This window comes from Heterodontus francisci, chromosome 13 (assembly GCF_036365525.1).
Source record: "Heterodontus francisci isolate sHetFra1 chromosome 13, sHetFra1.hap1, whole genome shotgun sequence".
NCBI classification, from domain to species: Eukaryota; Metazoa; Chordata; class Chondrichthyes; order Heterodontiformes; family Heterodontidae; genus Heterodontus; species Heterodontus francisci.
This window is the reverse complement of record NC_090383.1, coordinates 31,107,106-31,133,490: the sequence shown is the minus strand read 5'-3', so window position 1 is coordinate 31,133,490 and position 26,385 is coordinate 31,107,106. Positions and strand designations below refer to the sequence as shown.

The following is a 26,385-nucleotide window of genomic DNA, read 5'->3' as shown; positions in this document are numbered from 1 at the left end:
GTGCCATGGTCCTTAATGGATGCCAAGCAAAGGAGGAAGAATTAGTGGAAATGCTTGAAGACATGCTTTTAAATATAATTTTAAGAAGGCTTTTTAATAAGATGGGGAGAGGTATTAAGGCAGAAAGCCTTATAGGAAGAGAATTCTAGAGCTTTGAGAAAAGACAGCTAAAAGCCTTACAAAATGGAGCAATGAAGAAAGGGATACAAAGGAAGCAAAAGAGTGGTGGATGTATGCCAGCATGTAAAGCTGGAGGAGCAAGGTCAAGCAGAAATTGATAGATCATTTATTTTTTTACATTTATTTAGAGATACAGCACTGAAACAGGCCCTTCGGCCCACCGAGTCTGTGCCGACCAAGAACCACCCATTTATACTAACCCTACAGTAATCCCATATTCCCTACCACCTACCTACACTAGGGGCAATTTACATTGGCCAATTTACCTATCACCTGCAAGTCTTTGGCTGTGGGAGGAAACCGGAGCACCCGACGAAAACCCACGCAGTCACAGGGAGAACTTGCAAACTCCGCACAGACAGTACCCAGATTCAAACCCAGGTCCCTGGAGCTGTGAGGCTGCGGTGCTAACCACTGCGCCACTGTAGCGCCCCTTTCACAACATGCATGATTGAGTTCAATGCTTTTGGGAAGGACAGAACAATCAAGGTGCAATAGAGGAATGGGACTTAATGCAGGACAAGATGTGGGTGTACAGCAATGAGGAAAGGAAAGTTGACTGATTATTTCCCTTCCTATCCCATCAACACAGAGGCTTCCTGCAGCACCTTGGCAACCACCAAGCTAAGATCAGCTAATTCAAGTATAGACAAGATTCTATTAAATTGAAAATCATTTCCTTGAAGTTATATATTGCCTAACAGTCATTATGACAGTTGCTGACCTAGTCCTTCAGAATAGATATGATTGAACCATCGGTAGAAGAATTAAAATGAAGGATGGAAGGAAATAAACAAAGGATGTGATTGAATAGAATTGAGGAGCATCACATCCTTCAACCATGATGCTGATCTTCTATCCAAGCTAGCATGCACATGCATTACCATCAAATCTTTGCATGCAAATCGCATCATAAGTGGGGTTAGGACTAAATCTCTTATGACAGACTCAGAACACTGATTCCGGAACATAATGGTTACCCACAGAAAAAAAAATGTAGCAGCTGTATATTTGAATAGGAGATCTGCAATAAAAATTTGTACATTTTGAAAATCAGCAACAAAGCCTTCGAAAAGGGAATTTTTGCATTGTTCTGCCAAATATTCCCAACAATCCTCAAGACAAGTAAAATCTCTATTTGGATACAGCCTGTTCATTTTTAACAACTCAAACCTCATGCTGAGCACATGCTGCACATTCTAGATTGAAACAAAAATCTACAGGAAAAAAAACCATTTGTACATGACTTACCTGCAACGATAATAAGTGAAAACGTAATTAGGGTCAAGGAAGATCGACTGCTGATTATGTTAGCAACTAGCTTAAATAAAGGAAACAGCAGTAATGCAGCCCAGAACAGCCAGTTTACAAGGACCCATGGTCGCTTTGGTGGTACAATTGGAGTGCCTGGATAAAAGCCTTTTTTGTAGTATTCCTCTTGCAGCATATCCTAGAATTAGAAGTAGGATAGCATATTTTAGTGGAAAAAAAAATTCTGAACACAGGTTCATCCATCATAATATTTATACATCGTATCTTAGGTAGTTCTGCTCATTTCTGTAATCAGATTGATATTAATATCTCAGGTATTATAACTTGTGCACAAAATGGGATTGAATCCACCACCAGTAAGACAGTCATTTGCAATAGCATATGGCTATGCTTTCTTCAGACCCAAGATATACAACATACTGATCATGGTATGATTTTGTTGTTTAGAATGGTGTTCACAGAATTATTGACGATAGGAACAATAGGAAAGTTAGACAGAAAACAAGCTTGCTTTACAGACACCATTTTGTGCCCAGATTATCATATTTCTCAATTTCACACAAGTGTTTAGAGCAATGCAAGCACTGAAGTACAGTGCATTTTGTTTGTAAACTTTAGAACCTACTGTATCATTTAGAATATTTTCCTTGAGTCAAGGAAAGTTTCCATAATCCTGAAAATCTACTGTACAGTTTTTAGGTACATCGATCAATCTGAGGGAACCAAGTAGTCGAAATAATACCCAGCAATATTTATCCATATCTACATGAGACTGACTAAAAGCGTAAGAACTCTTTTAAATATCTTTAACTATTCATAACTTTTCAGGTGTCCATTTGCCATCAAGTCACCCAAAGGAGCATCAAAACCACTCTGTTTCCAGCTTCTGGGAAATGTGGAATTGCAGACAATGCAATTAACTTAGTTGATTCTTTATCCCCCCGACCTCCCTGTAGAGGGCCCTCGCATTTCTCCAGGTCGGGGGAAAGAGCGGGAGAAGTTCCACTATGAAAAAGGAACAAGAAAATTCCTGCTTTTCTCCATAATTTAACAGCCCACTAATAAACCACAACAACTTCTATTTACAGAACATCTTTAATGTAATAAAATGTTCCCTGGTGCTTTACAAGAGCATTATAAAGCAAAATTTGACACCAATCCACATAAGGCAATATTATGGCAGACAACCAAAAGCTTGGTGAAAGAGGTTGGTTTTAAGAAGTATCTTAAAGGAACGAAGAGAGGTAGAGAGGCAGAGAGGTTTAAGGGAGGAAATTATAGACCTTAAAGCCTTGACAGCTGAAGGCACAGCCACCAATGGTGGAGCAATTAAAGTCAAAGATGTTCAAGAGATCAGAATTAGAGGAGCGTAGGTATCTGAGAGTCCTGGAGCATATTACAAAGAGCGAGGGGCAGGAGCATGGAGGAATTTGAAAATAAGGATGTGAATTTTAAAACCAAGGCATTGCTTAACCAGGAGCCAACATAAGTCAGTTAGCATGGGGTGACAGATGAACCTAAGAGCATAAGAAATTATGTTCTTAATCAGGAGCAGGGGTAGGTCACACAGCCCCTCTAGCCTGCTTCACCATTCAAGATCAGGCTGAACTCCCAGATCAACTTCACTTTCCTGCCCTATCCCCCACGTCCCTCAACTCCCTAGTGCCCAAATATTTATCAGTCTCAGTCTTGTCTATACTCAATCACTGAGCATTCACAACCCTCTGGGATACAGGATTCCAAAGATTCACAACCCTCAGTGAAGAAATTTCTCCTCATCTCAGTCCTAAATGGTTGGCCCCTTATCCTGAGACCATGACCCAAGTTCTAGAATCTCCAGCCAGGGGAAACAGCATCTAGTCACTATCCTATCAAGCGAGCCCCCTTGGTATTTTATACATTTCAATCAGAACTCTCATTCTTCTGAGCTCCAAAAAATATAGGTCCATTCTGCTTAATCTCTCCTCAAAGGAAGACAGCCTTCTCATCTCAGAAGTCAATCTAGTGAGCCTTCATTGCACCCCCTCGAAGGCAAGTATATCCTATCTTAGGGTAAGACACCAAGACTGGACACAGTACTCCAGGTGTAGTTTTACCAAACCCCTATATAATTGCAGCAAGACTTCCTTACTCTTATACTTTAACACACTTGCAATAAAGGCTAACACATAAGTTGCCTTCCTAACTGCTTGCTGTACCTGCATGTTAATTTTCTGTTATTTGTGCATAAGGATGTATAAATGTGGGTCCATTCAGGCAGAGTCAGGAGAATTTATAATGGGGATAGAGAAATGGCAGTGAAGCTAAATGTTTACTTTGTGTCTGTCTTCACTGAGGAAGATACAAGAAATCTCCCAGAATTAGAGATCCAAGGGATTAAGGGGAATGAGGAATTGAAGGAAATTAGTATGAGTAAGAAGGTCGTATTGGAGAAATTAATGATGAGTCCCCAGGACCTGATATTCTACATCCCAGAGTGTTGAAAGAGGTAGCTGTGGAGATAGTGGATGCACTGGTGATCATCTTCCAAAATTCTATAGATTCTGGAGCAGTCCCTGCAGATTGGAAGGTAGCAAATGTCACCCCACTATTTAAGAAGGGCGGGAGAGAGAAAACAGGGAATTACAGACCTGTTAGCCTTACATCAGTCACTGGGAAAATGCTAGAATCTATTCTAAAGGATGTGAGAAATGGACACTTGGATAATAATGTTCTAACTGGACATAATCAACATAGATTTATGAATGGAAAATCATGTCTGACGAACCTGTTGGAGCTTTTTGAGGATGTTACTACAGAATTGATAAAGGGGAGTCGGTGGATGTGGTAGACTTGGATTTTCAAAAGGCCTTTGATAAAGTCCCCCACAGGAGGTTGGTTAGCAAAATTAAAGCACATGGGATAGCAGGTAATATACTGGCATGGATTAAGGATTGGTTAACAGGCAGAAAGTAGGAATAAATGGGTGTCGGCAGGCTGAGACTAGTGGGGTACTGCAGGGATCAGTGCTTGGGCCCCAACTGTTCAGAATATATATCAATGATTTGGATGTGGGGACCAAATGTAGTATTTCCAAGTTCACGGATGACACAAAACTAGGTGGGAATGTGTGTTGTGAGGAAGATGCAAAGCGACTTCAAGGGGATTTGGACAGACTTAGTGAATGGGCAAGAATGTGGCAGATGGAATATAATGTGGAAAAATGTGAGGTTATCCATTTTGGTAAGAAGAACAGATGTGCAGAGTATTTCTTAAATAGTAAGAGATTAGAAAGTGTAGATGTACAAAAGGGATCTGGGTGTCCTCGTCAATAAGCCACTGAAAGCTAACATGCAGGTGCAGCATGCAATTAAGAAGGCTAATGGTATGTTAGCCTTTATCGCAAGAGGATTGGAGTACAGGAGTAGTGAAATCTTGCTTCAATTGTATAGAACCTTGGTTAGACTGCACTTGGAATACTGTGTGCAGTTTTGGTCCCTTTACCTTAGGAAGGATATTATTGCCAAAGAGGCAGTGCAACAAAGGTTCACCAGACTTGTTCCCGGGGTGGCAGGACTGTCCTATGAAGAGAGATTGGGGAAACTGGGCCTGTATTCTCTAGAGTTTCAAAGAATGAGAGGTGATCTCATTGAAACCTACAAAATACTTAAAGGGACAGACCGGGGAGTTGCAGGTAAGATGTTTCCCCTGGTTGGGAAGTTTGGAACCAGGGGACACAATTTCAAAATAAGGGGGAAGCCACTTAGGACAGAGATGAGGAGAAATTTCTTTACTCAGAGGGTTGTGAATCTTTGGAATTCACTACCTGAGGGCTGTGGAAGCTCAGTCATTGAATATGTTTAAAGCAGAGACTGACAGATTTCTAAATACCAATGACCTAAGGGAATATGAGGATAGTGTGGGGAAAAGGCACTGAAGTGGATGATCAGCCAAGATCATATTGAATGGCGGGGCAGGCTCGATGGGCTGAATGGCCTACTTTTGCTCCTATGTTCCTACTCTCCAACGCTCAGGAAGCTCAACACCATACAGGACAAAGCAGCCTGCTTGATTAGCACCTCATCCACAACCTTAACCATTCACTCCCTCCACCACCAGTGCACAGTGGCAGCAGTGTGTACCATATACAAGATGCACTGCAGCAACTCGTCAAGCTTCCTTTGACAGCACCTTCCAAACCGACGACCTCTACCGCCAAGCAGGCCGAGGGCAGCAGATGCATGGGAACCCTATCATCTGCAAGTTCCCCTCCAAGACACACACCATCCTCACTTGGAACCATGTCACTGTTCCTTTATTATCGCTGGGTCAAAAACCTGGAACTCCCTTCCTAACAACACTGTGGGAGTAGCTATAGCATATGGACTGCGGCGGTTCAAGAAGGCAGCTCACCACCACCTTTTCAAGAGCAATTAGGGATGGTGAACAAATGCTGGCCTTGTCAACAATGCTCAAATCCCGTGAATGGGTTTTTCAAAAAATGTGCAATGGGAGGCCTTTAAAGAGATAGTTTGGGTACAGAATAGACAAATTCCCATGAGGGGGAAAGAAAGGGCATCCAAAGCTAGAGCTACTTGGGTGACTAATGGTATTGATGTTAAAATGAAACAGAAAAATGAGGCTTATAATAAATGTCATGCTCTTAATACAATAGAGAACTAAGCTGGATACAAAAAGTACAGAGAAGTGAAAAAGGACATGAAGAGCAGAGTTTATGAGAACAGATTAGTGGGTAGCAAAGCAGGGAACCCAGAAGTTTTTTATAAATAGTCAAGGGGTAGTCAAAGGAAGGGTGGGCTGATTAAAAAACAAAAAGATCTTTTTATGGAGGCAGAGGGCATGGCTGAGGTATTAAATTAATAATGTGCATCTGTCTTCACTAAAATGATGCTGCCAATGCCACAGTAAAGGAGGTGGTAGAGAAACTGGATAAAATAAAAATAAAGAGGAAGTACTTAAAAAAGGTTGGCAGCACCCAAAAGAAAATAAAAAGTCACCCAGTCTGGTTGGCATGCATCCTAGGTTACTGAGGGAAGCAAGTGTGTAAATAGGTGAGGCAACGGCCACAATCTTCCAATCCTCCACAGATTTGGGTGAAGACTGGAAGAGTGAAACTGTTACACCCCTGTTCAAAAAAATGGTAAGGGGTTAAACCTGTTAACTGAAAGCCAGTCAACCTAATTTTAGTGGTGGGGAAACTGAGACAATAATCCGAGACAAAACTGTCACTTGGAAAAATATGGGTTACTAAATGACAGCGAGCAAGTATTCGTTAAAGGCAAAGCATGTTTAACTAATTTGGTTGAGGTCTTTGATGAAGTAAAAAAGATGGTTGATGAAAATAGTGTGGTTAATGTGGTCGATATGGACTTTCAAGAGCCGTTTGATAAAATACCACAGAATAGACTTGTTAGCCAAATTGGTGCCCTTTAACGGTGGCAAGACAAATTGAGAAGGCTGTTAAGAAAGCCTATAAACAGAAGCATGGGGGTAACTTTAACTCTCAAAAACAGGTGGGTTTGGGTCAGGTGGAGTGTTAAAAATTTTAAAATTTCAAACCCACAAACAACCTGGCTCAAATGCACTACTTCCAATTTTAAGCGGGTGGGATGGGGCAGGTCAGTAATTGAAAGTTTTTAAAGAAAGCTGTCTACCTTCATTTTAACAAGCTATTTTTAACTCACTCACGTCAGCTGGGTTTCGCTGGCCGTGGGAAATGTGGCAGGTAAATGGAGTCGAGAAAGGCTGGATCCATATGGTAAACGTCTTTATAGCACTGCTTGTGCGCTAGGAACCTGTTAACCCGGACCAACAAGTTACCCCGTAAATCTGGCTGCAATCTGTCCAAAACCCCAATCTTCCCACACCCTCTGCAATCACTGACCCCCTCCCCTCAATCTTCCACTTCCTCGCGATCCTAGCCCTTGAGACTAGACTCGTTGTTGAGCAAGAAACCTGGAGGGGAAAAATAATTAAAGCACACTCTGCAGTTAAAACTGCACACCATTCAGGAAAACCCACACCTCTGGTTTTCCCATCCATAACTCCTCTCCCCTGAGCCGAACACAAGCCACTATAAATATTAGGGCTTAAAAGTACAACTAAAAAATTCTGCTAAACCTTTTTAACTCAGCGGTCAGGCCCCAGCTGGAGTACTATGGCCAATTCTGGGCACCACACTTCAGTAATGATGTCAAGGCTTTAGAGAAGGTGCGGAGGAAATATACTGGACTGTTACTAGAGATTTGGAACTTTAGTTATGTGACGGGTCTGGAGAAGCTGGAGCTGTTTTCCTTAGACCAGAGAATGTTAAGGAGATTTAATAGAGATGTTCGAAATCAGGAAGGGTTTTGATGGATTAATTAAGTAACTGTTTCCAGTAGCACAAAGGGCAGCAACCAGAGGACACAGATTTACGGTAATGGCAAAAGAACCAGAGGCGAGAAGAAATATTTTTACATAACAAGTTGTAATGAATTGGAATGCACTACCTGGAAGGGTGGTGGAAGCAGATTCAATAATAATTTTCAAAAGGGAAATGGATATATACTAAGGGATAAGATGATAAGATGCAGAACTATTGGGAAAGATCAGAGAAATGGAACCAATTGGATAAAGAGACAAAGCAGGTACAATGGGAAAAATAGCATCCTTCAGTGCTACAGCAATTTATGATTCCATGCACCAGAGTACATCCCAGCAGCTCTCCTGAAAATTGCCCAAGTGATGAAATTTTGTATATGAGCTTGGACAGAATCACCAAAAGAACCAACCATGAGCCAGGCCAGTATCCATCCACGCATTTCTGAGCAGGAATCACTGGAAAGTGATTATGACATACCCTGGTAGATTTTTACTTCCAATGAACTCAGGAACACGGAGCACGCCATGACAACTGCAGCTGTCAGCAATTCACTCAGCACAGACCTGTGGGGATGGGACTTTCCTGGTACAGAGGGAGCATTTAGACTTCAGCCTCAGAGGCCTGAAAATTGTCACAAATTCAAATGACTTAACTTGAAATAAGAACAGTATGTTTGATGCTCTCTGACACCCAATGATGACTACTCGGAAAATATGCAAAAACCTTCCCTTCTCCTTCCCTCTCACATTCAACCAGAGATCATATTCACTACCCAACTGGGAGGAGGGGAAGAAAGAACAAAAGGGAAGGTTCTGGTATGAAATTATTGAACCCAATGTTGAGTCCAGAAGGTTGTTGAGCACCCAACTCAAAATGACGCACTGTTGCTCAAGCTTACATTGGGCTTGGGCAATCACTTTGCAAAACACCTCTGTTCAATACGCAAGCGTGACCCTGAGCCACAGAATCGTTACAGCGCAGGAGGCGGCCATTTGGCTCATCGTGTCCGCACCAGCCCTCTAAAAGAGCAACTCCCTCAGTTCCATTCCTCTGCCTTCTCCCTATAACCCTGCACATTCTTCCTTTTCATATAACTGTCTAATTCCCTTTTGAATGCTTCAAATGAGCCAGTCACCTGTCATTTTAATTCTCTGCCCCCTACACTGTTCCAATGAAGCACTTCACAGTCTTCCGATTCAACAGAAGTCCAACAATTTCAGATCATAACCTCTGCCTCCATTTTTTCAGACAGCAGCTGTTGGTAATGATTCAGCTATTTCCATTTACACCTCCTCTAGATAAATCTTTTGTTTCATTTCTTGTCCCATTACTATCCCTTTGCCTTGAACCATCCTCCCTCATCATTAATCTCTCCTGCTCTCCAATCATCACACACCTTTCCTTTTATTCTTTCCTCCCCTTCCCCTGCCTCCGTAGTGGCTTAAACTGTCACGTCTCTAACTTTTTCCAGTTCTGGTGAAAGGTCATCAACCTGAAATATTAATTTTGTTTCTCTCTCCACGGATTCCACCTGACCTGCTGAGATTTTCCAACATTTTCCGTTCTTATATACATGATCAATGTATGATATATGCCCAATTCTACAGTGTCAGCAAGCAATCTGAAACAACCCAAGTCTGTCCTCTTCAGTTTGTCATCCACTTGTGATTCAGAAATTCTTAATTTCTTAAATCACTCCAGTATCAAGTACGAATTAGGTTGTTGGGGCCTTACAAAAAACAGGGCACATCTCCGATCAGTGATCACATGAAATGGTCATGAATAAACATTTCTTTGCCATTGAACAAATAAATTCAACCTTTTCTTGGTATAGCTTATGAAGCCAGGCGGCACATTCTCTTTCATCTTCAGGAATCTCTTCCAATGGGATTCTTCTGCAGATTGAAAAGAAGTAGTAACATGTTTTAAACACATTAAAAACATTCACATTACATAAATCTGAAACAATCATCATTAGATGAGACTCTTTCTACTTGTAGCCTAAACAAATTTTCTATTACTGAGACTTTCAATGGCATTAAAAACACTTACTTTTTTTTAGTTATTTGTTCATGGGATGTGGCATCACTGGCAAGGCCAGCATTTATTGCTCACCCTAAATTGCCCTCGAGAAGGTGAGCCACCTTCTTGAACCACTGAAGTCCATACGGTGAAGGGAGTCAGTTCCAGGATTTTGACCCAGTAACAATAAAGGAACGGCGATTTATTTTCAAGTCAGGATGGTGCATGAATTTGGAGGGGAACTTGCAAGTGGTGGTGTTATCAGAAGCCTGCTGCCCTTGTCTATCTAAACGGTAGAAGGTATGGATTTGTAAGGCACAGTCGAGAAAGCCTTGGCAAGTTATGCATATTTAAGGTGGTGGATGGGAGTGAATGTTTAAGTGGTGCCAATCATGTGAGTTGCTTTGTGCTGGATGGTGTCTAGCTTCTGGAGTGTTGTTGGAGTTGCACTCAGCCAGGCAAGTGGACAGCATTCCATCACACTCATGACTTGTGCCTTGCAGATGGGGGAAGGGCTTTGGGGAGTCAGGAAGTGAGTTGTGTCTGACTTTCTCTCGTAGCTACAAGTATTTATGCGCCTCTGTCCTTACCCATTAACTTCTCTAATTTTTTCTAGTTCTGATGAAAGGTCATCAACCTGAAATATTAACTTTGTTTCTCTCTCCACTGATGCTGCCTGACCTGCTGAGAATTTCCAGCATTTTCTGTTCTTGACCAATGTATGATATATGCACAATGCCACAATGTCAATAAGCAATCGGTTTGCCATTCATTTGTGGTTCAGAAATTCTTAGCTTCTTAAATCATTCCAGTATCAAGTATGAGTCAGGTTGTTGTGACCTTACAGAAAGCAGGCTACATTTGTGATGAGTGATCACAAGAAATAGTCATAAATAATGTGACATCAATTAACATTTCTTAGTTTCTAGTCAATGGTGACCCCCCTCCAGGATGTTAATAGTGGGGGATTCAGCAATAATAATGCTGTTGAATGTCATGGGGACGTGGTTAGACTCACTCTTGTCAAAGATGGTCATTAACTGACACTTGTGTGGTGCAGATGTTACTTGAATTTATACAGCACTCTTCACAACCTCAGGCCATCCCAAAGCACTTTAAAGCCAAATAAATACTGTTGTAATACAGGAAACACATCAGCCAATTTGTGCACAGCAAGGTCTACAAGAGCGATAATGATCAGATAATCTTGGTTTTACTGATATTGGTTGAGGGATAAATATTGGCCAGAACACTCTTTTATGCTCTTTTATGAAATACTGCCATGGGCTCTTTTACATCACCTGAGAGAGCAGATGGGGCCTCAGTTTAACGTCTCATCTGAAACACAGCACCTCCAACGGTGCAGCACCCCCCCCAGCAGTGCTCAGACATAATAGCCTGGATTACATACTCAAGTCACTGGAGTGGGATTCGAACCCACGACTTTCAGACTTACAAAAGTATTATATTACTTTGCAATGATAATAGCTGGTGTGGTCGAAACATTTCAAATTACCCCATGCAAAAATTTGCTATTTTATCTTGACTTGTAATCCAACACGTCATCCCAAGATCTCACCACACCATCCCCAACTGAGACTTGTCCATTCCCAGTTCTTTAGCAATATTCCTTGGAATCTTTTCTAAAGAACGGTCGCACATGAAATATTAACCTCTCTTTGTTGTGCCAATATTAGCTCTTCAACAAGGGCCATCTACCCCCATATTTCTGCTTGTTCCTCATATCTTTTTATATTCTATTGAAATTTGTATCCATTTAACTTTTAAAAGTAAAGCATTCAAAAACTGATTATAATTTATTACTCTGGTGTTACAATCCCTGTGGAGATCACCAATAAATGAAAAGAAACAAGTCCACCGATTGACCCTAATTTATGAAACTAAACCAAATGAACACGATTTCACTTCTATAAACTCAAACCAAAACCAGCATAAATTAAACATGAAGCAATAAACAGATCACTGTCCATTATATTACAAATTATACGTCAACTATCAGATCCAACAAAGCTGGGTCTCATGGTTTCACCATGCAATATATAACTATCACAGTCACACAGTTCTTTACAACTCTGAAGTTTCTCAGGTAGATTTCATCTTCTTTATTCAAGGATTTATCTGCTGTTCTTCTGACAAACAATATTTTGTGCTAAACAAAGTAAGTGACAGCCATTCATTCGCTTGTTCTTTCCTCGGGGCAATATCTTGACCAGAGCCGAGCTGCCTGGTTTAAATTTCAAACAAAGCTTGGCAGTAAACTGTCAGCCACCATAACTGGTGCATTCTCCATTGCAACACCTCTGCCAATCAGATTCCACTTGCTAGCCAATCAGCACTCTCTTCTCATACAGTATAAATTTGTTGTTTCCCTTGCTTTGGTGTTTTTGCGAATTGTCCTGATGAGTGCAAGACTAAAAGCTTCAACAAAATGTCTCTATTTTCAGCAATACTCAGGAAAATCTATTATTGTCTGTACCTTGGCCTCTCGTGGTAAAACTTGACCTTGATCCATGATATGTCCTAAATAAATGTCTTTGGCCTTGGCAAACTTGCTCTTTGCCAGGTTTACAACAAAGTTAGCTTTAGCCACAGTACTTGGAAAGGACAAAGGGGCTACTCCCTGCTCCAATTTAATCCACTATGGACTTCTGACTACCAGGTGTTGAGGTTGGAGGAGCTCGCCATCCAGGTTAACTGCTAAGATGGTCGAATAAACAAATGGATGTGGTCAGACCAGTTTAGTCACATGACTATAATAAAAACAAGAAATACTGGAACAACTCAGCAGGTCTGGCAGCATCTGTGAAAAGAGAAGCAGAGTTAACGTTTCGGGTCAGTGACCCTTCTTCGGAACTGACAAATATTAGAAAAGTCACAGGTTATAAGCAAGTGAGGCGGGGTGGGGCAAGAGATAACAAAGGAGAAGGTGTAGATTGGACAAGGCCACATAGCTGACCAAAAGGTCATGGAGCAAAGGGAAACAATATGTTAATGGTGTGTCACATGACTAACTGGCTGTTGCAGAGCTTTGAACTGAGAGTTTTAAATCGGAGAAACAGTGTTTGAAGACATAAAGCTCCTGGCTCCTGGATTGAGAACATCTCTCTCCTGTCTGCTCTCATCTCTTTCTGACCAGCTTTGGAATCCATTGAAGACACATGAACCCCAAGAGAAAAAAGTCTCCTACAGTGAACAAGGTTTAAGAAGAATACTAGGCCCCAACAAAAAGCAAGAATTACCTACAAAAGGACTCGACAGTGAACTCGAAGCACAGTAACAAGAAACTCTTCAGATAGTGCCTCAAACCTCTATTTTTCTTCTGCTCTTTTCTGTCTCTATTTGCATGTGCGTATCGCGCATACATGCGAGCGTGAGGTACGGCGTGCATCCATAGGCTTTAACTGAATTAGAGTTTAAGTTTTAATAAATTTCACTTTTCGTCTTTAAACCTAAGAAAGCCTGTTTGTGCTCATTTCTTTGCCTTATAATTGGAAAGCGGTAAACAAGGATTCACCAAAGGGGGAGCCCAAAACATGATGTATTTAAAATTAATTCCTGTTACAGTAAAACCAGGTGAAGGCTGAAAGGCACCCCTAGCCACCTTTCTCACCTGGTCGTAACACCTTGGCAAACTTGCTCTTCGCCAGGTTTATGACAAAGTTAGCTTTAGCTAGCCTGTCAAACAGAGCTCTCAAAAGTCTGACATGATCACTCCAAGCATCGCAGCACACCAAAATGTACACAACACAATTACTCAATTCGGCAATCATTTGTTTGGCCCATCTTTGAAATGTAGCTGGTGCATTTTTCATATCAAATGGCATGACTTTACACTGTAATAGACTATCCAGTGTCACAAAAGTAGATATTCCTTTAGCTTGGTCAGACAAGGGGACTTGCCAATATCCCTCAAGCAAGTCAATCTGGTTAACAAAGGCAGAGTTCCCCACCATATCAATACAATCCTTAAACTTTGGGATCGGATAGGAACCCATCTTAGTTACTACATTAACCTTTCGATAATCTATACAGAACCTTTGAGAACCAGCTGGTTTTGGTACTAAAATAGCACTCCAACTACTTTGACTAGGTTCAATTCTATCGCTACTCAACACGTACTGAAACTCCCCTCTGATTTTGGCCAATTTACTGGGATTGAGTCTGAAATTTGTTTAATTGGTTTAGCTTCCCCTACATCTACCTCATGAATAGCCAGAGAAGTACGATCTAGTTTATCTGCCCATACCAGCTCCCTTAATAAGTTAGTTATGTCTTTCGTCTGGTGCTCAGGTAGATGTTGCAGCACCTCAGCCAGACCCCCCAACACGTCTGTTCACCAGCTTCACCGCAGGAGGTTCAATCTGGGAACATTCAGTCACGGATTCATCATCTGGTGTATCACGGGCACAGTGTCACCATCTATATTCTCTACCATCTGTGCTACACCTACTGACAGACTATGCTCACGGTCATGGTACCTTTTCAGCATATTCACATGACACACCCTTTGACTTATCCATCCGTCTGGGGTACTAACCAAATTGTTCGCCTCAGCTTTCATTTGATGTAGTAAGGTCCACTAAATCTAGCTTTCAATGGTTCACAAGGCAAAGGCAGCAAAACTAGCACCTTATCTCCAGGATGAAAATTAGGCAACATCCTGGTGAATCTCCTCTGCACCCTCTCCAGTGCAATCACATCCTTCCTATAGTGTGGTGACCAGAACTGTACACAGTATTCCAGCTGTGGCCTAACCACCGTTTTATACAGCACTACCACAACCTCCCTGCTCTTATATTCTATGCCTCGGCTAATAAAGGCAAGTATCCCATATGCCTTCCTAACCACCTTATCTACCTGTGCTGCTGCCTTCAGTGATCTATGGACAAGCAGCCCAAGGTCCCTCTGACCCTCTGTACGTTCTAGGGTCCTACCGTCCACTGTATTCCCTTTCCTTGTTAGTCCTCCCACAGTGCATCACCTCACACCTCTTGGGATTAAATTCCATTTGCCACTGCTCCGCCCATCTTACCAGCCCAACTATATTGTCCTGTAATCCAAGGCTTTCCTCCTCGCTATTTACGACACCACCAATTTGCATGTCATCTGCGAACTTACTGATCATACCTCCTATATTCATGTCTAAATCATTAATGTACACTATAAACAGTAAGGGTCCCAGTACAGATCCATGCGGTACCCCACTGGTCACAGGCTTCCATTCACAAAAACAACCCTCGACCATCACCCTCTGCCTCCTTCCACTAAGTCAATTTTGGATCCAATTTGCCAAATTACCCTGGATGCCATGGGTACCTTCTTAACCAATCTCACATGCGGGACCTTATCAATAGCTTTACTGAAGTCCATGTAGACTACATCAACTGCTTTACCCTCATCTGCACATCTAGTCACCTCCTTGAAAAATTCAAATCAAGTTTGTTAGACACAATCTCTCCCTGACAAAGCCAGGCTGACTATCCCTGATTAAGCCCTGCCTCTCCAAGTGGAAATTAATCCTGTCTCTCAGAATTTGTTCCAACAATTTCTCTACCACTGACTTTAGACTAACAGGCCTATAATTACCTGGTTTATCCCTGCTTCCCTTCTTGAATAATGGTACCACATTTGCTGTCCTCCAGTCCTCTGGTACCTCTCCTGTGGCCAGAGAGGATTTGAAAATTTGTGTCAGAGCCCCTGCTATCTCCTCCCTTGCCTTTCTTAGCAGCCTGGGATACATCTCATCTGGGCCTGGGGATTTATCCACCTTTAAGCCCGCTAATACAGCTAATACTTCCTCCTTTTCAATGCTAATTTGATCAAGTATATCACAATCCCCCTCCCTAATCACTACACCTACATCATCCCTCTCCAAAGTGAACACAGATGAAAAGTGATCATTCAAAACCTCACCTATGTCCTCCGGCTCCACACACAGATTGTCTCTTTGATCCCTAATGAGCGCCACTTTTTCCAGGGTTATCCTCTTGCCCTTAACATACTTATAAAATGCCTGGGGATTTTCCTTTATCTTGTCTGCCAATGATTTTTCATGCCCCCTCTTTGCTCTCCTAATTACTTTTTTTAAGTACCCCCCTACACTTTCTATACTCCTCTAATGCTTCTGCTGTTTTCAACACACTGAATCTGCCATAAGCCTCCATTTTTTTTCTTATCCAATCCTCTATATCCCTTGACATCCAGGGTTCCCTTGACTTGTTGGTCCTACTCTTCACCTTTACAGGAACATGTTGGACCTGAACCCTCACTATTTCCTTTCTGAATGACTCCCACTGGTCTGATGTAGACTTTCCTACAAGAAGCTGCTCCCAGTCCTTTGGCCAGATCCTGTCTTATCATATTGAAATCTGCGTCCCCCCAATTCAGTACTTTTACTTCCAGTCCCTCTATGTCCTTTTCCATAATTACCTTAAATCTTATGGAGTTATGGTCACTATCGTCGAAATGCTCCCCCTGCCACTTCTACCACATGTCCGGCTTCATTCTCTAGGATTAAGTCCAGTACCGCTCCTCCTCTTGTAGGACTCTCTACGTGCTGGCTCAAAATGCTGTCCTGAATGCACTTGAAGAATTCCGCCCCCTTTAAGCCTTTTGCACTAAAACAATCCCCTCTGAAAGAGGGGAAGTTGAAATTCCCTACTATTATTACCCTATTACTTTTGCACCTCTCTGAGATTTGCCTACATATCTGCTCCTCTATCTCTCTTTGGAGGCCTGTAGTACACTCCCAGCCAAGTGATTGCCCCCTTTTTGTTTTTAAGCAATACCCAAATGGCCTCATGAGATAGTTGAAGGGGTCCCAGGACTGCTGGATGGGACAGGCAAGTGCCTTTTCAGCACTGCTTATGAGCCAGGAGGAAGAGCAGTGCTTTCTCCCAAACCAACCTACTTCAGCAATCAGACTACACCCTAACCACACACACCACTGACATCCCCACCCACAATTCAATACCCTCCACAGCCCACAATCTCCTCCTCAGCCTGTGATCTCCTCCCCAATGTGGCCCCCACCCAATCCCATGTCCTTCCTGGCCTGTGATCTTCTCCAGCCATACTGTAATATCCTACACTCCACATTCCCCATAATTTCCTCCATACCCCACATAAATATTGGTGCCAAAGACTCTACAACAAAATACAAGGGAAAATATTGTGCAAACTACATGCACTCCAGCATCTTACCGAACATGCAGATCTGCATGGTATTTTTTTCCATGTAAAGTTCCTAGCAATGTTGGGTTTTCACCATTTCTGAAATTGAGTGTAGCATCATAGACAGCTGGAACTAAAGGAAACAATTTCAGGTGAAAACCAAACAATAGCAAAATATAATCTAATTTATAATTGTAGATGGATCCAGTTAAGTAAAATCAATAATATACACAGGTCAACAAAAAGCAAAAGGTAAAACAGATTTAGTCACAAAATCGCAAGTCTGATGTACGTCATTGCAGGTTAATCATCTTGTTGAGGCAAAATCTCAAGGCAACAAAGGTTTATGCACACAAAAAAGTTATAACTAGGGATTTTTTGTTTTAAGACTACGAGGCTTGGTTTATGTAACAAATGTAATGTTTTACCAATGCCTCTGCATTTATATATTTTTTTTTTAAAGTTAAATTGTGGCAAGAAAAGTGAAACCTGAAACCGATTTGTAATCAGCCACACAGTCATCAGCCTAGGGCAACAAGGATTAAAACGAGGGCAACTTTGAAACAGAGTCAGGGGTGGGAACTTGAAATTACATTTCTATATGAATTACTTCACATTCCTACTTCTGAACTGGCTGTTACTCTGCTCATAATTAGTACCAGAACTAAACATTTACTATAAGAATCTATCAAGCAATGCAACTAGCACTCGAAGTGGCTCTTTCGTCACCACACCGCACCGCCCCCCCCCCCCCCCCCCCCACATCCCACCAACCCCAACACCCCCTGCCCCCCCCCCACAACCCATCCCAGTCCCCATAGGAACATAGGAATTGCTAAACAAAGAAAGGCCAAGGTCCATTTAGTTTGTACTTTATCATCCTGGTAGCCACATGATAACAGTGTTATAAACAATATTTAGCAGGAAAATGTGTGTTTTATTGGGTTAACTTGAAAAACAATACCTTGATGTTATAAAGGCCAAATAATACCCCTCTAAGAAAGCACTTCTTGTAAACCATGTGGACTGGGTTAAAAATTACATTGTAGACAGATACTTTTATGTATCAGGAGCAATATACTGCAGTTCTCATACATTCACAGTACAAATACTTGTACCCTTACCTACATTCCTTAGACATTGCACAGTAAGCGCAAAGCCTTTTGTTCGAGGGAGCAGGTGGTACTTTAGCTTGGGTAAGCCTTTGGCTTCAGCCACCTGCATACTGATCTGGCGTTTTTTCTCTGTAAATCGTGTTCCTTCACAGTGAATCAGAAACTGCAAGTCAGGATGATATCAAAGCCAGTAAGAAGTGGTTAAGAAAGACATACCATTTCTGAAGATGCTGCTGGAGAAAACTATGCCACCAATCATCTTATTGCCACTAAATCTGACCACAGAGCCAAATACTGCATTCTTGTTTTGTTGCAAATAAAATCTAACCTGTGTTTTGCTTTCAATGTTGGGACCCTTTAAGTAGTTTCATATGAAGCATTAAAAAAAATTCTCTCAACAGTTAGGCCAGAAGGCATATAATTAAGACACCAGTTTAGGCAATGAAGTGAAGGCTCAATTTCAACCTTTAAATTTTTGTGAATGCAGTTTGAAGATTGCACCACAGTTCTTTTTCTAATGCAATCACTTGAGCCTTCATTCCCACTAATGAGAGCTTTTAAAAAAAAATGTACAGCTGTAGACTTTGTTCTGGATAGCCTTTCTGTCTAGGCAATTCATAACAAAATAAATTATGGCAGTCCATTCAAAGTCTATGAATTTTTGATTTAAACACGACTGCATCGACTATTGTACTACACTGCAAAATCAAATGCAGTTTTACCACTTGTGAACATCAGATTATAAGCACCATCAATACATCAATGTGAACACTGCTCAGAAGATTAGGCAAATTTCTTGGATACATTTACTTTCTAAACTAAAGCAGTTTTCAACTGGAACATCTGTGGAATTGCACAAGCTCCTTGCAATTAATACTCCTTTGTTTAAAATAGTTATTAGTATCAATTGTTAATAATTGTTAGATACTTTAGGGAGTGCAGTAAGTTATACCCTATACACTTCTTTTTGACAGAACTGCTTTTCCATTTGGCCATAAAACCCTTGGTTCACTGACACTTTTACAATCATTACAAGCACAGATAAGAAATTGGCTGCAGTGTGGAGAACAATGAACAATGTGAGAGGAGTTGGTGAGTGGGAAGAAGTATGAAGTGCAATTATCAGGGCTCAATGTTAGGATCACAACTGTTTCTAATTCATATCAATGACCTTGGGCTGAACTGGGGTCAGGTCAGATGTTAAAACTTTTAAAAATCTGAAGCCCCATCCCAACCTGCCACCAGCCACCTCCTTCTGGATTTATCAGAGGTAGGACAAAGACAGGCAGCCAACACACTCCCAAGAGGCAGATCAGCAATTTAAATGTTTTAACAAAGCTGGCAGCCTCTGATTTAACCCGCTTTGCAGGTTTTATAATGGCTGTCAAGGTTTCCCAGGCCTCGGGTACACAAGAACAGCTTCGGCGAGAAGGTAAGTGCCTTTACAGCACTACTTGTGGGCCAGGAGGAACAGGAATGCTTCTCCCTGGCCGCCCAACCTTCCCCACATCTAGCCCCCTACCCTGCCCCACAGAATGTGGGAAAACCAGGACCTTCAAGTTTCACATCCGAAACTCCGCCCTTCATGTCCACCCACCTCTCCCCACTGCCTTTGTAACTTGCACCTGTTAATATCCAGGCCTTTGATTCTGAAACTGAATGCAAATTAGATTGTATCAAACTAGGAGAGGCAGTGGAATTCAAGAAGGCATTTCAGAAATGACAGTGTAAATTAAGACAAAATAAAAATGTAGGCACAGTGGAAGATGAAATTTAACACACACACTTCAAAAGGAGGAAAGAAAAAATAGTGACATGTACTTCATGAAAGCTGCTGAAATAGCTAAGGGTGAAGTTGAAGAGACTGAGGAGCCTTAGTAGACTCAACACTCAACATCGCCATAACAAGTTGCAATTCATCCCAAAACATCCCAAGGTGAGTAATCAAACAAAATTTGACACATAAGGATATAGTAGGACAGATGACCAAAAGCTTGGTCAATGAGGAAGATGTGAAGGAGGAGATGTAAAGAGGCAGAGAGGTTTAAGGAGGGAATTCCAGAGTTTAAGACCAAGGTAGATGAAGACATAGCTGCCACTGGTGGAGCAGCTAAAAAAATAAAATAAATCGGGGATGGGTCAAAAGGCCAGAATTGAAGAAACAAGAGCAGAGTTGTAAGGCGAGAGAAGATTACAGAGATGTGGAGGTGATTTATAGAGGGATTTGTAAACAAGGTTGAGCATTTTAAAATTAAGGCTTTGCTAGATTGGGAGCTAATGCAGGTCAGATAGCTAAGGGAACAGTAAAAAGGTAAATGCAGGATAATGGCCTTTAGGGAAGGAAATCTGCTGTCCTTACCTGCTCTGGCCGACATGCGACTCCAGACCCACAGCAATGTGGTTGACTCTTACATGCCCTCTGAAATGGCCTAACAACTGAATGGCTTGCATCTACCCGCTACGAAGTCATTAAAAAGGAATGAAACCGGACGGACCACACGGCAACGACCTAGGCAACGGAAACGACAACGGCAAACCCAGTCCTGTCAACCCTGCAAAGTCCTCCTTATTAACATCTGGGGGTTTGTGCCAAAGTAGGGAGAGCTGTCCCACAGACTAGTCAAGCAACAGCCTGTCACAGTCATACTCACGGAATCATACCTTACAGACAATGTCCCAGACACGGCAATCACCATCCCCGGGTACGTCCTGTCCCACCGGCAGGACAGACCGAGCAGAGGTAGCAGCACAGTGGTATACAGTAGGGAGGGAGTTGCCCTGGGAGTCCTCAACCTTGACTCTGGACCCCATGAAGTCTCATGGCATCAGGTCAAACATGGACAAGGAAACCTCCTGCTGATTACCACCTCCCGCCCTCCCTCAGCTGATGAGTCAGTACTCCTCCATGTTGAACAGCACTTGGAGGAAGCACTGAGGGTGGTAAGGGCACAAAATGTACTCTGGGTGGGGGACTTCAATGTCCATCACCAAGAGTCGCACGGTAGCACCACTACTGACTGAGCTGGCCAAGTCCTAAAGGACTCCCAACAGCGAGCGTGAGATAGAGGTACAAATATGTAAACAGATTATGGAAAGATGTAGGAGCAACAGGGTGGTGGTGATAGGAGATTTTAATTTTCCCAACATTGACTGGGATTCGCTTAATGTTAGAGGTCCAGATGGAGCAGAATTTGTAAGGAGCATCCAGGAGGGTTTTCTAGAGCAGTATGTAAATAGTCCAACTCGGGAAGGGGCCATACTGGACCTGGTGTTGGGGAATGAGCCTGGCCAGGTTGTTGAAGTTTCAGTAGGGGACTACTTTGGGAATAGTGATCACAATTCCGTAAGCTTTAAAATACTCATGGACAAAGACGAGAGTGGTCCAAAAGGAAGAGTGCTAAATTGGGGGAAGGCCAACTATACCAAAATTCGGCAGGAGCTGGGAAATGTAGATTGGGAGCAGCTGTTTGAAGGTAAATCCACATGTGATATGTGGGAGACTTTTAAAGAGAGGTTGATTAGCGTGCAGGAGAGACATGTTCCTGTGAAAATGAGGGATAGAAATGGCAAGATTAGGGAACCATGGATGACAGGTGAAATTGTGAGACTAGCTAAGAGGAAAAAGGAAGCATACATAAGGTCTTCGGCTGATGAAAGACGAAGCTTTGAAAGAATATCGGGAATGTAGGACCAATCTGAAACGAGGAATTAAGAGGGCTAAAAGGGGTCATGAAATATCTTGAGCAAACAGGGTTAAGGAAAATCCCAAAGCCTTTTATTCATATATAAGGAGAAAGAGGGTATCTAGAGAAAGGATTGGCCCACTAAAGGACAAAGGAGGAATGTTATGCTTGGACTCAGAGAAAATGGGTGAGATTCTAAACGAGTACTTTGCATCGGTATTCACCGAGGAGAGGGACATGACGGATGTTGAGGTTAGGAACAGATGTTTGATTACTCTAGGTCAAGTCGGCATAAGGAGGGAGGAAGTGTTGGGTATTCTAAAGGGCATTAAGGTGGACAAGTCCCCAGGTCCGGATGGGATCTATCCCAGGTTACTGAAGGAAGCGAGAGAGGAAATAGCTGGGGCCTTAACAGATATCTTTGCAGCATCCTTAAACACGGGTGAGGTCCCGGAGGACTGGAGAATTGCTAATGTTGTCCCCTTGTTTAAGAAGGGTAGCAGGGATAATCCAGGTAATTATAGACCGGTGAGCCTGACGTCAGTGGCAGGGAAGCTGCTGGAGAAGATACTGAGGGATAGGATCTATTCCCATTTGGAAGAAAATGGGCTCATCAGTGATAGGCAACATGGTTTTGTGCAGGGAAGGTCATGTCTTACCAACTTAATAGAATTCTTTGAGGAAGTGACAAAGTTGATTGATGACGGAAGGGCTGTAGATGTCATATACATGGACTTCAGTAAGGCGTTTGATAAGGTTCCCCATGGCAGGCTGATGGAGAAAGTGAAGGCGCTTGGGGTCCAAGGTGTACTAGCTAGATGGATAAAGAACTGGCTGGGCAACAGGAGACAGAGAGTAGCAGTAGAAGGGAGTTTCTCAAAATGGAGACGTGTGACCAGTGGTGTTCCACAGGGATCCGTGCTGGGACCACTGTTGTTTGTGATATACATTAATGATTTGGAGGAAAGTATAGGTGGACTGATTAGCAAATTTGCAGACGACACTAAGATTGGTGGAGTAGCAGATAGTGAAGGGGACTGTCAGAGAATACAGCAGAATATAGATAGACTGGAGAGTTGGGCAGAGAAATGGCAGATGGAGTTCAATCAGGGCAAATGCGAGGTGATGCATTTTGGAAGATCCAATTCAAGAGTGAACTATACAGTAAATGGAAAAGTCCTGGGGAAAATTGATGTCCAGAGAGATTTGGGTGTTCAGGTCCACTGTTCCCTGAAGGTGGCAACGCAGGTAAATAGAGTGGTCAAGAAGGCATACGGCATGCTTTCCTTCATCGGACGGGGCATTGAGTACAAGAGTTGGCAGGTCATGTTACAGTTGTATAGGACTTTGGTTCGGCCACATTTGGAATACTGCGTACAGTTCTGGTCGCCACATTATCAAAAGGATGTGGATGCTTTGGAGAGGGTGCAGAGGAGGTTCACCAGGATGTTGCCTGGTATGGAGGGCGCTAGCTATGAAGAGAGGTTGAGTAGATTAGGATTATTTTCATTAGAAAGACGGAGGTTGAGGGGGGACCTGATTGAGGTGTACAAAATCATGAGAGGTATAGACAGGGTGGATAGCAAGAAGCTTTTTCCCAGAGTGGGGGTTTCAATTACTAGAGGACACGAGTTCAAAGTGAAAGGGGAAAAGTTTAGGGGGGATATGCGTGGAAAGTTCTTTACGCAGAGGGTGGTGGGCACCTGGAACGCATTGCCAGCGGAGGTGGTAGATGCGGGCACGATGGAGTCTTTTAAGATGTATCTGGACAGATACATGAATGGGCAGGAAGAAAAGAGATACAGAAGCTTAGAAAATAGGCGACATGTTTAGAGAGAGGATCTGGATCGGCGCAGGCTTGGAGGGCCGAAGGGCCTGTTCCTGTGCTGTAATTATCTTTGTTCTTTGACATATCTGCTAGACTGGGTCTGCGGCAGGTGGTGAGGGAACCAACACAAGGGAACAACATACACGACCAATCTGCCGGCCGCAGATGCATCTGTCCATGACAGTATTGGTAGGAGTGATCATCACACAGTCGCTGTGGGACGAAGTCCTGCCTTCACATTGAGGATAACCTCCTTCGTGTTGTGTGACACGACCACTGTGCTAAATGGGACAGATTTTGAACCGATCTAGCAGAGCAAAACTGGGCATCCATCAGGCGCTGTGGGCCATCATCAGCAGCAGAATTGTACTCAACCACAATCAGTAACCTCATGGTCCGGCATAGCCCCCACTCTACCATTACCATCAAGCCAGGAGACCAACCCTGGTTCAATGAAGAGTGCAGGAGGGTATGCCAGGAGAAGCACCAGGCATATCTCAAAATGAGGTGTCAACCTGGTGAAGCTGCAACCCAGAACTATCTGCATGCCAAACTGCGTAAGGAGCATGCGATAGACAGAGCTAAGCGATCCCATAACCACGGATCAGATCGAAGCTCTGCAGTCCTGCCACATCCAGCCGTGAATGGTGGTGGACAATTAAATAACTAACTGGAGGAGGTGCCTCCACAAATATCCCCATCTTCAATGATGGGGGAGACCAGCACATCAGTGCGAAAGATAAGGCTGAAGCATTTGCAACAATCTTCAGCCAGAAGTGCCGAGTTGATGGCCCATCTCGGCCTCCTCCCGAAGTCCCCAGCATCACAGATGCCAGTCTTCAGCCAATTCGATTCACTCCAAGTGATATCAAGAAACGACTGAAGGCACTGAATACTGCAAAGACTATGGGCCCTGACAATATTCTGGCAATAGTACTGAAGACCTGTGCTCCAGAACTTGCCGCGCCCCTAGCCAAGCTGTTCCAGTACAGCTACAACACTGGCATCTACCCTGCAATGTGGAAAATTGCCCAGGTATGTCCTGTGCACAAAAAGCAGGACAAATCCAACCCAGCCAATTACCGCCCCATCAGTCTACTCTCAATCATCAGAAAAGTGATGGAAGGTGTCATCAACAGCGCCATCAAGTGGCACCTGCTGAGCAATAACCTGCTCAGTGATGCTCAGTTTGGGTTCCGCCAGGGCCACTCAGCTCCTGACCTCATTACAACCTTGGTTCAAACATGGACAAAAGAGCTGAACTCAAGAGGTGAGGTGAAAGTGACTGCCCTTGACATCAAGGCAGCATTTGACTGAGTATGGCATCAAGGAGCCCTAGCAAACCTGAGGTCAATGGGAATCAGGGGGAAAACCCTCTGCTGGCTGGAGTCATACCTAGCACAAAGGAAGATGGTTGTGGTTGTTGGAGGTCAATCATCTGAGCTCCAGGACATCACTTCAGGAGTTCCTCAGGGTAGCGTCCTAGGCCCAACCATTTTCAGCTGTTTCATCAATGACCTTCCTTCAATCATAAGGTCAGAAGTGGGGATGTTCGCTGATGATTGCACAATGTTCAACACCATTCGTAACTCCTCAGATACTGAAGCAGTCCGTGTAGAAATGCAGCAAGACTTGGACAATATCCAGGCTTGGGCTGATAAGTGGCAAGTAACATTCGTGCCACACAAGTGCCAGGCAATGACCATCTCCAACAAGAGAGAATCTAACCATCTCCCCTTGACATTCAATGGCATTACCATCGCTGAATCCCCCAATATCAACATCCTAGGGGCTACCATTGACCAGAAACGGAACTGGTGTAGCCATATAAATATCGTGACTAAAAGAGCAGGTCAGAGGCTAGGAATCCTGCAGTGAGTAACTCACCTCCTGACTCCCCAAAGCCTGTCCACCATCTACAAGCCACAAGTCAGGAGTGTGATGGAATACTCTCCACTTGCCTGGATGGGTGCAGTTCCAACAACACTCAAGAAGCTTGACACCATCCAGGACAGAGCAGCCCACTTGATTAGCACTCCATCTACAAACATTCACTCCCTCCACCACCGATGCACAGTGGCAGCAGTGTGTACCATCTACAAAATGCACTGCAGCGACGCACCAAGGCTCCTTAGACAACACCTTCCAAACCCATGACCTCTACCAACTAGAAGGACAAGGACAACAAATACATGGGAACACCACCACCTGCAAATTCCCCTCCAAGTCACACACCATCCTGACTTGGAACTATATCGCCGTTCCTTCACTGTCACTGGGTCAAATCCTGGAAGTCCCTTCCTAACAGCACTGTGGGTGTACCTACCCCACGTGGACTGTAGCGGATCAAGAAGGAAGCTGTCCACCACCTTCTCAAGGGCAATTAGGGATGGGCAATAAATGCTGGCTTAGCCAGCGTCGCCCACATCCCATGAATGAATAATAAAAAAAAATGTTTCAAGTTAAATTGAAGGACTGGAAAAGGGGATACGAATTCAAGTTAGTAATAGGTAAATTTATGACTGATCACCAGAAAGCTCCACACAAGAAAAATGATTAACACATGGAGCAGGCTTCTAGAAAAAAAAGAGTAGTGGAAGTGAAAATTCTGGAGTAACTTAAGAAATTAAAATCTGTATTAGGGGAGGAGGGAAAAGTGGCTAAATTAAGATAAGACAGACAGCTTTCCTCATCTATAATTAATGGTAATTTTAAATTTTAAAAGTT

General features: G+C 43.0%; 1 protein-coding gene across 3 annotated transcripts in view; it reads right to left on the bottom strand.

The window, feature by feature from the left end:
• The window catches only part of agpat4 (1-acylglycerol-3-phosphate O-acyltransferase 4 (lysophosphatidic acid acyltransferase, delta)), a 247,761-nt gene that overhangs the window by 47,661 nt on the left and 173,715 nt on the right, over window positions 1–26,385 (bottom strand). For all 3 annotated transcript variants that reach the window (XM_068044613.1, XM_068044614.1, XM_068044612.1), the window contains exons 5-8: window positions 18,157–18,310; window positions 17,063–17,165; window positions 9,636–9,711; window positions 1,432–1,630 (exon numbers count right to left, since the gene is read on the bottom strand). In XM_068044613.1, coding sequence (XP_067900714.1) covers window positions 1,432–1,630; window positions 9,636–9,711; window positions 17,063–17,165; window positions 18,157–18,310 — 532 coding nt within the window. The remainder of the gene's footprint in view (window positions 1–1,431; window positions 1,631–9,635; window positions 9,712–17,062; window positions 17,166–18,156; window positions 18,311–26,385) is intronic.